Below are 13216 nucleotides of genomic sequence, written 5' to 3' on the forward strand. Positions count from 1 at the left end.
ACACCAAATCTCAACCGTTGATTTCTGCCAATCAACGGTTATCATTTATTGGAAATTGATTGTAATTAATAAGTTTAATTCCCAATAAATGATAACCTTTGATTGGCAGAAATCAACGGTTGAGATTTGATATCAAATTTCAAAATTTGACACCGGTGTCAAATGATCCTATCCCTATATATATATATATAGGGCAGGATCCTTTGACACCGGTGTCAAACTTTGAAATTTAACATCAAATCTTAACCTTTGATTCTCGTCAATCAACGGTTATCATTTATTGGGATTTGCACTTATTAATTAATTAATAAATGATAACCGTTGATTGACGAAAATCAAAGGTTAAGATTTAGTGTCAAATTTCAAAGTTTGACACCGGTGTCAAATGATCCTTTTTTTTTTTTGGAGTTACACAACCCTAATTATCTCTTTGAGACGAGTTGGCTCCCTCCGGTATCCCCACGAGCTTCGACTCTTTGAGCCGGCTATGGGACTATGTCAAATGATCCTACCTCTATATACATATATATATACTTTTCAACATAACTATGTTCCGTAAAATTATAATTCACTTCAAAATTATTGTTATTGTTATTTTATCTCAATAGAAAATAACAAACCCAAATTGAAATATATGGACGCGTATAAAAGTTTATTGATTACTCAAAAATCCTTCTTGAATTAAAATAATAATAATAATTCTTTGAAAGTTCGCACGGAACTCCACAAAACCTTCTAAAGAAGACAGTTGTGCTTCATATAGTATCATTTTTTTGGCGATCAATTTTGTTCAACCAAAATAATTAGAGAAGTTTCCTCGGTACAATTTTGGATTAGTTAAAAAAAAAAAAAGGAATTACAAACCAATTTTTTACGACGATGAGTCAAGGACTGATCAATGGGCGTCGACGTAACTTCAACCACTCCACTGACTATACGATGCAATATTTTAGGATTTGAACCCACTAATAATGCATCATTCACCATCTGCTTGCACTAATCAAAAGATAAAGCCTGAATCTATAATAATGATAATAAAGATATTGTAGATTCTTAGTTAAAGTTGCATCGATAAACTGAATTCCATTAAGTCGTTTTGCACTACCCACCGCCGTAGTATTTATAATTTTTATTTTTTATAACGACCACATGAAAGTCTCTATGGTTTTTTTAATAGATCATTTAAGATTCCTACCAATTAATTAGCTCACAATTAATGGAGTATAATAATTGATTTATATAATATTTATATTTTAAGTACTAATATATGCAAGAAATTAAGTGTCATATTCAGGGGCGGATTTTTAACTATGTTTTTTAAACAGCCAGATTCAAGTCTTACACTTATAATTAAGGGTGGCTCTCTATAATAACCTTAATATGTGTAATAATGATTCTATCATCCTTATTAGAAATTAATTAGCTAGAATGTATCATGAATTTAATTAAATTTATTTTTGGACAAAAGTACAGTTAATAAGAGTTTCAGGGTAAAAATGTGCCAGGGCAAAATTACCCGAAATTTAAAAATAAGTTAGGGAACATTACTGCAAAAATATTCTGAGCCAATAAGATCAATTTATAAGAAAGTTAAGATAATGGGATAGATAAATTTTTACCCAGCTGAAAGTTATTTAACTTTTTATGAATTACTTTTTTTAAAAGCTAATATTATTTTGCGTTTGGATGCAATATTTGAAAGGTGTTTTTAAGTAAAAATATCATTTGGATGTTAAAATAAAAAAGCATTTTTTAAATATAAAATGACTATTATGCCCTTACTCACTCTGTTTCGATGACATCGTCCTTTCCTCTGCTCATCTCCTCTTCTCTGCAGTATGCCAATCTTTTTATGATAAATATTGGATTCATCATTTTGGCCGGTTCAGCCTTGAAGATAAGAGAAATTTAAAATTCGATTGCATTCTTCTCCTTTATGACTTCTTTCTTAAGTGATAGACTTTTTAAATCATCAATACTGTAGAATATATTTATTCATATTGTCTGTTGAAGATAATCTTTGTTTTTTTATTATACTCCATCGTAAACAAAAGCTAGCCCCATTTTCTTGTAAACAGTAAAGATAATGTAAATAGTACCTAAAACAAAAGAAAGAGAGTAAAAAGATAGAAACAATACCTCAAAGCAAAGATCTGAACTTGAAGATGGAAGATGATAAGGAAGGAGAAACGGCGTAGGAGCCAAGGGTTAATCTGTCCACGAGGCTATGGAACTTGCTTTTGGTTTCTGCTTCTCCAAGAAGTCAAAATTTTTAGCTTTTAAAAAAGGTTAAATTTTAACTTTTTCATTAACTTGTGCTTTCTTTTAAATTATCATCCAAACACTATTAAAATTTTAAAAGCACTTTTTTTTTTTAAAAAAAAAGAGCAACTTCTAACTATGGAGAAGCCCATCCAAACGACTTCTAGGTGAGTTCATGTTAAGATACAAGCATTTCAATGGTTTCTATGATAATGGGTGTTTTAGGTTTTCATTTTGAAAGTTTGGCATGAATGAGCATGTTAGAGCTTGATTGAGGCTTATTCCATATTGTGAAAAGTGTTTAGATGAGGATTTTAATGGTGAAAAGGTATTTGGAAGATCATTTTTCTCACTTTCCTTAAATTTCGAAATTTTGCCTTAAATGTGGGGTTTTCTTGCATTCCAAATAATGAATGTTGGAATGTTTAATTTGGATATTGATGATGTCCATTGTGTTGCTAGGATTGAGCCTTGTGGACCCTCATTGATTAAGCAAGCATGAAAGGACTTCATAGAGATTGATTTGGCTACTTGAGTTATTCAAGTGTAGGTGAGTTCATGACCCTTGAGGGTTGGTGTATGGATTTTCCTATGTGGTTGATGAATATAGAAGTATTCATCAATGCATTCATTGTTGAAATTGATTGATTGCATTGCACCTTAATGTAGGTGTTTGTTTTGTAAGTTTATTGACTTCGAGATTAAGCTTGGTTGTGTGCAATTCCTTTGGCTGTAAAGGAAAGCATTCAGATGGAAGCTTCAAGTAGGTAAGCCTTCGGACCTTGGAATTTATCTCTTTATTGTTACACCAAGCTTTGATGGGGTACGTAGTGGTTATTATTGGTGTATGTAATTGTAATAAAGTAGTTTAATGCATTGATATATGTATATGTATGCACTGGGTGTGGCATAGGATGATGTTTCGCTATGTTTGTATGTTGCGTGACGATGTGTAATTCGTACTTGGTAGATTCCCTGGTCAGTAGGACTATTTATATATTTGAGAATCCTATAGATGGCGAGAGTGCTGGAGGAATGTCTAGTGGAGATATTTTACACACTAAATGGATATGCTTATATGTATTATTTATTGTTATTGCTTTTACACCTTAAGTGAACTCTAGGGTGGAAAAATCCTCCAAGGATCCCTAGTTTACTAAGATGTTTATCTCACGCCGTGTTGTGTGGAGCCCCTTTCAGGTACAAGCAATGACGGTGCAGGAGCATCTATTGATATTTTGATATGCATGTTATCTTGTATCATCATATGTATATGTTTATTTTGAGAATATGTGATGTTTCTTATGCTTATTGATAGAAAGATTTGTATAGGATATACATTCGGCAATTTATGTTGTATTGGACTGACATTATGTATTTTTGGCGACTTGGACCATGATCATAGTCATTTTGTATCCTTGTTGGTTGAATGGAGCAAAATAACCTTGACCATGTGTTTTGCTAAGTCTATGTCCTAGAACTTGGATTATGATGTAATCTCATTTATGTATATGTGATGGAAGGGCCATGGTGCCTATTTGCATGTTTTAAGACCTATAGAATAGGCAAGAATGCATAATTGAACTAGTTGAGTAATTGGTTTTATGCATAAAGAGTTGAGATTGAATAGGATTAAGTAACCTACTTGAATTAACTTGTGTCTTAAGGGAGAAGCACAATTATATGATATGAATTGGGATGTAAGAGCACCCTAGTTTGTTGGGCTATGGGTTGTCATTCCATGCTTCAATTTGGTACAAAAGTGAGCAAAGTGTTCCCATAGGTTTGTTCAAGAAATAAACAGACCCTGTCAAGTTTTTGGGTTGCTCGCTGGAGACTTCACTTGAGGAGGGGTCCAACGAGCCAATTAAATGCTTGGCAGTAGCCAAGTTTGAAGCAGGGGAACCCTCGGTGGCGTGCTTGTAAGAACCCGCACCGTTAATTAAGGAAGTTAATTAATTAAGTATGAGAAATTAGGAAATAATTTCTTAATTGACCCGAATAATTATTAGAAGGCTTAAATAATTATGGTAAGTGATTAACAATGCTGAAAGTCGATTTTCTGACGAAAAGTGCAGATACCGGTTCTGTTCCTCGGTATAAATGCGTACCGATGACGTATCCCGAAAAATTTTAATTAGAGCATGAATATTCCTAGAATAATATGTAGGACTGTGATTTCAAGTTTCAAGTTAAAATAATGAGAACTGGTGCCAGAACTGACACTTGCTATGTAAAAGCGCGTACCGAAAATATGCTGCGAAAAAATAAAATAAAAATATAATAAATCTTGAAAAAATGAGTAGGTTTTGAATCCCAAGTTTGAGATTAAAATGCTAAGCGTAGCTATTATTGTTAATACTGTGTGTTTAATTTTAAGTGAGCTATAAATACTCTCTTTGGCCCAAAACCCTAGACCATATTCAGCCTCTACGTGAGTTGGTTGCTGATTCTCTCTAGTCTTTCTCTTCTCCTCTTGAAAGTCTTGACCTTTGCTCATGAAAAGGGACCAAGAAGCCACCTTTGTTGTGAGTCTTCCTCTTGAGAGTTGTAAACACTGAGTTAGTGAGCATTGTGAGGGAGTTTGTGAAGCATTTCTGAGAGTGTGCTTGCTATTTGTTGGGGTTAAGGGGCTGTATTTTCTGAGTTGGTTGAGTGGGGCTTGTTCTTGGCTTCTTGAGCTTCAAGAAGCCACCGTTTGGCAAAAAGGGTCAAGCTTGATGATCAAATTCGTATCTTGGTAAAGTCAGAACCATAGTGTTGTGTAGAGGACCCTTAGTGTGTCTCATTTTCGGAGTTTTGGAGCCTTGGAGGTATTCATGATCACCTCTTGGTCATTTTGATGTTTTTAACTTGTTTAATCTTTTAAAAAGAGAAACTTTAACCATTTGAGTAAAGGAATGTGTTTCTGAGTTCATAACATGTTAATGAATATCTGTTTAGGGAGTCATTGGACTCCCAATCACATTTGGACCCTTAAAAGTGGGATTATGCAGAAGTCTGTTCGAATTTCTGCATTCTGTTGGAGAAGTATTCGAATACTTATCCCTTGGTAATCGAATACTCCTTGCAGGAGTATTGAGATACTTTTCTGGGAAGAAAAGTATTCAGATACCTTTGAAGAAGTATTCGAATACTGGAGAGTATTCGAATACAGTGAGTTTTGGTATCTGGATACTGTGGTATTCGGATACTTAGGGTGTTGTTATTCGAATACCTTGTGGTATTCGAATACTTGAGTGAAAGTAATCGAATACTTTCTGGCAAGCTGGAGTATTCGAATACTCATCGAGGAGTATTCAAATACCTCCTGCAGAAACAACATGTAATGACTTAAAATGAGATGGAAAGCCTTAATCACTTAATGTAATCATGAGCAATGATTATTGATGATTAATTACTGTTTAAACAGATCGTGATTGTGCTGTTTGTGGGCCTTGAGCTTGTGTGGACTCTTGGCTTGGATAGTTAGCTTGCAAGGTAAGCTTTCGTGTCCTCGGTTTAGCCATTGTTGGTTCCACCATACCCCATGGGGGAATGGTTATATGCATGATGTGTTTTCATGCTTTGATGATTGGAATGCTTTTGAACTGTTAAGTGTAAGAGCCTTATAATATGCATGGGTTGTTCCATCTTGACGGAAAACTGAGTATGTGGCGTCATACAATAGGGTGATTCTGTGGGATGGTGCAAGTGGCGTCTTGCACTGATTGTAGGAAATAGACGTATATCCTGCATTTCTCTGGCCAGTAGAATATCTTGACACACATGACATGGTTATATGTTGCATTACACTGACTTTGGAACTTATATCATATACCTGCTTTTTGAACTTATATTGCACATGTAAGTGAGCTTGGGGTGGAAGATCCTTGAGGACCCATTGTCTTACTTAGACTTTTGTTTAGAGATCTCATCCCACGTTTGGGGCACATATTTAAGGTTCAGGTAATGCGGGGGTTGAGACCTCTAGCGGCAGGAGGCCGGAGCTTAGCTGATTTATATGCTGTATGCTGATTATGTTGGATGCTGGATTATGTCTGTTGCTATTTTGCTGTTAGCTTTATGATTATGATGCTACTATTGAGACTATGTTGGGCTTGTTTCCTTATTTGGTGAGCATGAGGATTGTACATGCCACATTGATTGACTACGTCTTAGTTTAGATTCGAGTTGTAATAATGTATCAGGATGTTGTCCGGACTACGTGTAGTAGTTCCGTGACTTAGATACTCACTTAATTATATATGATGTTATTCAGAGTAGATAGCTGTCCTTTTTGCAATTACATACATGAAATGTTTTGGAAATGAATTAAGTAATTCAACTTAGTAATGATAATGAAGTCATAATTGAAAAGAAAAAGATATTCCGTATTTTTTTATTAAGCGTGGCTTAATACGATGACATGTTAACAAACCGGGTATACACGGGGTGTTACAGTGCTCGCTCTAATGAGCAGTTGAGCGAAAATAGAGCATTGCTTGCTTGGGCTCGCTGTCATGCCCGCTTGAGCGAGCAAGGCATGCTGCTGTTGTTGTTTATGCATTTGGATTATTCATGTTTTCAACATGTTATTTTAGATGATTGTAGCATCATATGTTATGTAGTCTTATTTTCAAGTATGTACTATTGATGCATGGAGGAGGGACTTAGCTCATGATCATAGTTATTGAATATCTTTCATGTTGTTGATGCATGTAAAGAACTTTGATCATATATTTTGTACTAGTTAAGTTCCCATTTTTGTAGTATATGGACATTTATGTATTTTGATACAATTATAATGGAAGGGCTTGTACACCTATTGGATATCCTGACATGATGTTAGTATTTATTCAACTATTTATCAGGTTGAGATATCATTTGGAATTATCCCTAGATGTCCGAAAAACAAACGGAGCTTTCTCCGTTTTGTTTGGGCGATGTTTGTAGAAAATTATCACCTTGTGTGGTTAACTATCATCATTGTCATGTGAAGCCATGATATTTATGGGAACTTCATGGTGGTATGATATGTTTAAGCGAGATTAGATGTTTCTGCAATTTGTATGAGTTATAATTATAGTTTGAATTTTTTATAAATACGAAAAGTGATTTAATCAGAAAATAACATGTTTTCAAAAGAGAAAAATTTAACCATGTTTTAATCAACTACTGTGATTATAACTATGCTTAATATCATATATAATATTAACGAACTGGGTATACGATGGGGTGTTACACTCTCTAACCAGCTACATGCTTTAATTTTAATTATTTCAATTTCTTAAAGTTAGGGTATAAAGAATATACTCTTGTGGATCTTATAATCATAAGATGTGTAACATTTTAATTGAGAAAGTGAATTAGGTGAGATGCATGTAAACTGTCTGATAAATCACTTAATCTCAATAAAAATAACAACAATACTAATCACACATTTTTAAATAATTGTTACATCTAGCATAATTTTTAAACTCCTCGCAAATTTAAACAAGTCAAGTCTATTATCAATAATGAAAATTTGACAATTTTTTTTTATATTCATCGAAAAATTCAAATATTTGATAATGTCTCAGGATTTCAAGTGGTCAAAAAATTTGTTTCTTCTTTTCCTGATTTTTCACATTTTGAATCTTTTGAAAATAAAATCATGAATAGCAAGGTATCTGGATTAATCACATCAAAAAATTAAAATATTAATGTAATAATTATAATATTTCACAAATAAGTGTAGTATTCGAGTAATTTTTTTTTTTTTGGTAATCGTATTCGAGTAATTTTAGACTATGCCTCACTCTACTTTTAAAATATATAAAATATTTAAACTTTTTGGGCATAAAATAAAATAAAAATTACTAAACTGTTATTATCAACAATAAATTTAATGTTTTCAAATTCATAATTTTTTGAAAAGATTCATTAGAACAATAAATATTGTTAAAGCGTCAATTATTACTTATCTAAATAAATTTAATATTAAATTATAATAATAAGATTTGAATTATTTATTGAATACTAATTATTATTATTAATGAGTATAGTTAATATTTACGTGTAGTAATGAAATAGAAGTGCCCGATGAAGTAATTTGGGACGTGGCGCCCTGATCTCAGTGGCCTATTAAGGGCTAGTTTGGAAGGTTTTTTTCTTTTCAAAAGTTGTTTTTTTCTTTCTTGAAAAAAAAAACACTTTTCAGTTTTAGTTCATTTGGATGTGTGCTTTTAAAAAAAGCAGAAGTCACATAAAAAGTCAAAAATTTACTTTTTTCAGAAGCTAAAAATTTTAACTTTTAAAAAAAGCAGAAATTAAAAGACAAATATTCTTTTTCAAAAACTAAATATTTTTATAAAAATATAAATTGTTTTAACTTTTGTAAAAATGACTTTTAAAATAAGAAAGAGATAAAAATTATTTTTTTTAGAAGAAGAAACAAACGAGCTCTAAGTTCAAGTACCAAGTATTGAGAAATTATTTTCAAGGATCTATAATTTATCAATTTTTTTTTAATATTAAGTCAAAAAGACGATAAAATTTGATCAAATGACTTGATCTGACATATTTTTTGGGGGGTTGTTGGATCTGAGCTTTAATTGGGAACGTTAAATTGTTAAATTTTTTAATACAAAAAAAAAAGTGTTAATTTTTTTTATATAGTTTAACGTTTTTTATTTTTCTAATTAAATAAAAAATAATTTTTAAAAAAGGAAAATTAAAGACCAATTAATTAAACAAAAAAATTTGTTCTCTTAAAAAATAATATTTTAGTTAAAATTAATATTTTTTATTTCAAATTTAAATTAAATAAAGGATAAACTATTTCTTCAATCTCGAGATAAGTTATCTTAATGACCTCTAAAACTATGTAGTTTTAAATTAATGAAAGGTATTTTTTAATGAAAGGTATTTTTTTATCATATGAATTTTTTCAATACACTCTTCGTTAATTTTTTCTAAAATTACGGAAACACATTTTATTAATTCAAAATGATATGATTTTTTTTTTTTTTTTTTTTGATAACAAAAATGATATGATTTTGGAGTCACTAGAGATCACTTATGTCCGATGACTGACCGCAGAATACTTTACTCTTAAAAAATGTTACTAATTTTCTCACTCAATTTTTTAATTTTGTATTTTTTTTATCTTATTTAAAATATCACAATTTTATTTCTTTTAAAAGAACAAACACATAACCGAAGAAAAGAGAAAAGAAGGGAAAAATATGAGTAAAGCCTATTATGAGTCCTTAAAAAAAACACAATCCCCTACTTTAGTCCCTAAAAAAAAATAGTCCCGAGGTTCATAAAAAATTTAAAATAGACTCATTTAGTTGAAAACATAATCCTCCTAAATTAAAAAAAAGTCACGTTAATTAATCGAAAGGACTTCTCCAAAAGATGAGCTTTTTTTCTCCAAAAGCTGCTTTTTTCCGTTAAAAAAAGCACTTATCATTTTTAGTGCGTTTGGATGTCTGCTTTTTAAAAAAAGCATAAGTCATAAAAAAAGTCAAAAATTTACTTTTTTCAGAAGCTAAAAATTTTAACTTCTAAAAAAGCAAAAGTCAAAAGTCAAATATTTTTTTCAAAAATTAAATATTTTTATAAAAGTATAAAAAATTCTTCTAAGTTAAGAAAGAGATAAAAGTTACTTTTTAAAAAGTTGAAACAAACGCGCTCTAAAAGGATGTTTTACTCAGAAAAATGTTTTACTCAAAATAAAAAAATAAAAAATTTATGGGCATGTGGTGCTTTTTGATACCCGGCATGGTGCTATATAAGCAGAGGTACCCTGTCACCGTTCTCATCCACTAAAACCTTTGTTTTCGTTTCCGTAGAGAGAGAGAGAGAGAGAGAGAGCACGACGGAGCAACAGACACCATCAATGGCTACCACCAAAGTTTACATTGTGTAAGCCATTCTTTCTTTTTCTCCTTTTTTTTTGACTATCAAATGCTTTGATTGTTAAGTTTTGAACAGCTCTATAATTTCATTGGGTCATCTTTGTTTTTTCCCCCCTAACTTCTTTTCTGTATTAAAGTTCGTTAATTTCCGAGTCTCTGAATTTTGGGTTTGCTTCATTTTCTCCATATTTAAAACAAATGGATGGAGGATTCTGCTCTCCCAATCCCGGTGATCGGTTTATGTTATTCGCTGGTTGTTGGGTTACTTTCCTATTATGTGATATGCTTCACTTCCCAGTTTGGCGATTGGGTGTTGTTCTCAGTGTGGAATAAAGATGAATTGGAAAGCGGGTGTCTTTGTGGCTGTGAGTTTTAGTGGATTATGTGCATGTTAGTTCTACTTAATCGTTTCCCTTTCGGGTATTTGAAGCCATCAAGTTTTTGTGTTGATAAACAGCAGCTCTCAGAATTTCATGTTGTTAATTGGGGGATTTAGATGTTTGTCATCATTTAACTTTTGTAATGAATTATTTATTTCTGTTGGACCTATGTAGAATCCGTTAGAGAGGATCACATGAATTACATAACCCATAAATTAAATCTGCTTGAGCATGAGAACAGATTAATGTATTGTTCTGTTCAGTTCTTCTTGTGGTTGATCCTAAGGAGAAATTTAGATACAGATCTGTTTTCGGATTCTCGTTTGATTGATCGTTTCTTCAATATCTTCTCCCTTTTGGGACAGGGTGGGGGGTTAAACAACTGAGGGAAAGAGAGTTTTGATGATTATTTTTTTTCCCCTTTTGGGAAGGAAAACCCAGGGAGGGGGTTCACACCTCAAGCTGGTAAGTGAAGGCGAGAGAACGATTCTATATTATATCTTTTTAATACGCCTCTTCATGCAAAAGCCCTTTGGACTTGAAACGTGGATATTGCGCAGTCCATTTATTATTTTTATTTGTTTCACCTTATACTGATTTAATGTTAATTCCACTAAAAAATGGGACGGTGAAGATCGAACTTGTGACTCCGAAGTCATGTAGGCCATGTAAAGAACCATTATACCTCTCTAACAACAAGAGTGCAATCTCCACGCACTTTTGATAGAGTGGGGTCCTGGTATTCTTCATTATTGATGACTGTTCCTTGGCTTGCAATTATGATAAAACTTTATTATTTGAAAATGTTTCTCTAGCCCCAACCATTTCTATTATTTCTTCTGATAATGAAGGAAGCGTAATTAAGTAGTTTCTTACTGTAGATAATGTATTGTCAATGTCATCATTTCTTGTCCGGTACTAAAATGCTTATAGTTTTCCTTGGAGATAGCATAGTGGCACCATAATCCCCTGTTGATGTATTAGTGGCAGGCATAGTAATCTTTCCCGAACACGTGAATCACACCTTATTTTGGGTTGTATTGACTGAGCTATGGTGTAATTGACCCAAATTTCAACATTTACTGCTGAGTTCATCCGTCTATACCTGGTATGAATCTGATTAGATTAAAATTTATATTTCATGTTTAGTTACTATTCTATGTACGGACATGTTGAGAAGCTAGCTGAAGAGATTAAAAAGGGGGCAGCTTCCGTGGAAGGAGTAGAAGCAAAGCTATGGCAGGTTTGTAATGATAAGTCTTTTCTAGTTATATACCTCTTTCTTTTCTTTGGATGGGATGGAAAAATCACTCTCTTGTGCTCAGTTATTCCACATGTATATAGGAGTTAACGTATGTCTTGAATCAATCTTTAAAAGATTGGCTTCTAATCACAAAAGTGTTCAAATAGCCATTGTATATCTTTAAGATGCTTTAACCAAGTTATACCCTCCATAATCGATTAGAACTTATAATTCAAAACACACTGGGAATTTTGATTCTGCATTTATAATATTCTTATCCATACATACAGGTACCTGAAACACTGCCTGAAGAGGTCCTTGGGAAGATGGGAGCACCTCCAAAGAGTGATGTACCAATTATTACCCCCAATGAGCTACCGGAGGCTGATGGTTTATTGCTTGGTTTCCCCACAAGATTTGGACTGATGGCTGCTCAATTTAAAGCATTCATGGATGCAACTGGAGGCCTGTGGCGTTCACAGGCACTAGCAGGAAAGCCCGCCGGAATCTTTTACAGCACTGGTTCTCAAGGAGGTGGACAAGAGACCACCCCGTGAGTTACCAAATCTCACTCAATTGTGTTTATTGGTGTATCCCAGTCATAATCGGATATCAACCTAACGTAAGTTTAAGCAAACTTAATCATTAGTTGTTTTCTGATTTTAAAATAATGCAGGTTGACATCCATTACTCAGCTTGTTCACCATGGAATGATTTTTGTGCCCATTGGTTACACATTTGGTGCTGGTATGTTTGAGATGGAGAATGTGAAGGGTGGCTCCCCATATGGTGCAGGTACCTTTGCTGGGGATGGCTCCAGACAGCCTACTGAGTTAGAATTGGCTCAAGCTTTTCATCAAGGGAAGCACTTTGCTGGCATTGCAAAGAAGCTCAAGGGATCTCAGTGATTTTTATTCTCTATATATCTCCCGTTTTACATTTTTATACTTCAGCAAAAGTGTGTTATGCATCAGCATATTCAGTATCCAGTTCTCCTAATGTCGAAAAGTATAAGATCTTAATTAGAGAGAGAGAGAATAATTAATACTTGTTTCAGTGCAATTGTTGTCACTTATCACAGTGTATCTTCAAATTATTGTCAGTGGTAATTGTTACTACTTTCATTGAGATCCAAGTGTTTATCATAATATTGGTAGGAACTAGGAAGGTGCTAATTGATGACAGCCATATATTCTGTCTTTATCATAATAATAATAAATCGATAAGCTGAGAGTCCATGACCTTGATTGTCTACCTAATTTGACAATGACATCCTCGTTCATTTCTATGCAAAAGATGACATTCTCAACATCAACAACACATTTATCCCAAATTAATTGGGGTCGGTGGTAGATGAACCCACATGAAAGATACAAAACGGTTGAAAAAAAGTAAAAAAAATAAAAAATAAAAAATAAATAAATAAATAAAAATACACAAATAAA

General features: G+C 32.8%; 1 protein-coding gene across 1 annotated transcript; it reads left to right on the top strand.

Annotated features, from left to right (window-relative positions):
• The first annotated feature begins 10041 nt into the window (after nt 1-10041).
• On the top strand, nt 10042-12849 carry LOC133302365 (NAD(P)H dehydrogenase (quinone) FQR1-like). Its single transcript, XM_061502134.1, has 4 exons — nt 10042-10155; nt 11678-11771; nt 12062-12324; nt 12448-12849. Exons 1-4 carry the CDS (start codon nt 10130-10132, stop codon nt 12677-12679), a joined length of 615 nt encoding a protein of 204 aa, XP_061358118.1. The 5' UTR covers nt 10042-10129; the 3' UTR covers nt 12680-12849.
• Nucleotides 12850-13216: the final 367 nt, after the last annotated feature.

Source organism: Gastrolobium bilobum, unplaced genomic scaffold (assembly GCF_033153095.1).
Source record: "Gastrolobium bilobum isolate Gb01-03AN ecotype WA unplaced genomic scaffold, APGP_CSIRO_Gbil_v1 utg1843, whole genome shotgun sequence".
In the NCBI taxonomy this organism is placed as follows: domain Eukaryota; kingdom Viridiplantae; phylum Streptophyta; class Magnoliopsida; order Fabales; family Fabaceae; genus Gastrolobium; species Gastrolobium bilobum.

What these genes read in the sequence shown, in the direction of transcription:
- LOC133302365 (XM_061502134.1), top strand. Translation starts at nt 10,130, where the DNA reads ATGGCTACCACCAAAGTTTACATTGT. An exon ending in ACCACCAAAGTTTACATTGT is followed by an intron (nt 10,156 to 11,677) that starts GTAAGCCATTCT and finishes TTTCATGTTTAG; the next exon opens with TTACTATTCTATGTACGGAC. An exon ending in TAGAAGCAAAGCTATGGCAG is followed by an intron (nt 11,772 to 12,061) that starts GTTTGTAATGAT and finishes CCATACATACAG; the next exon opens with GTACCTGAAACACTGCCTGA.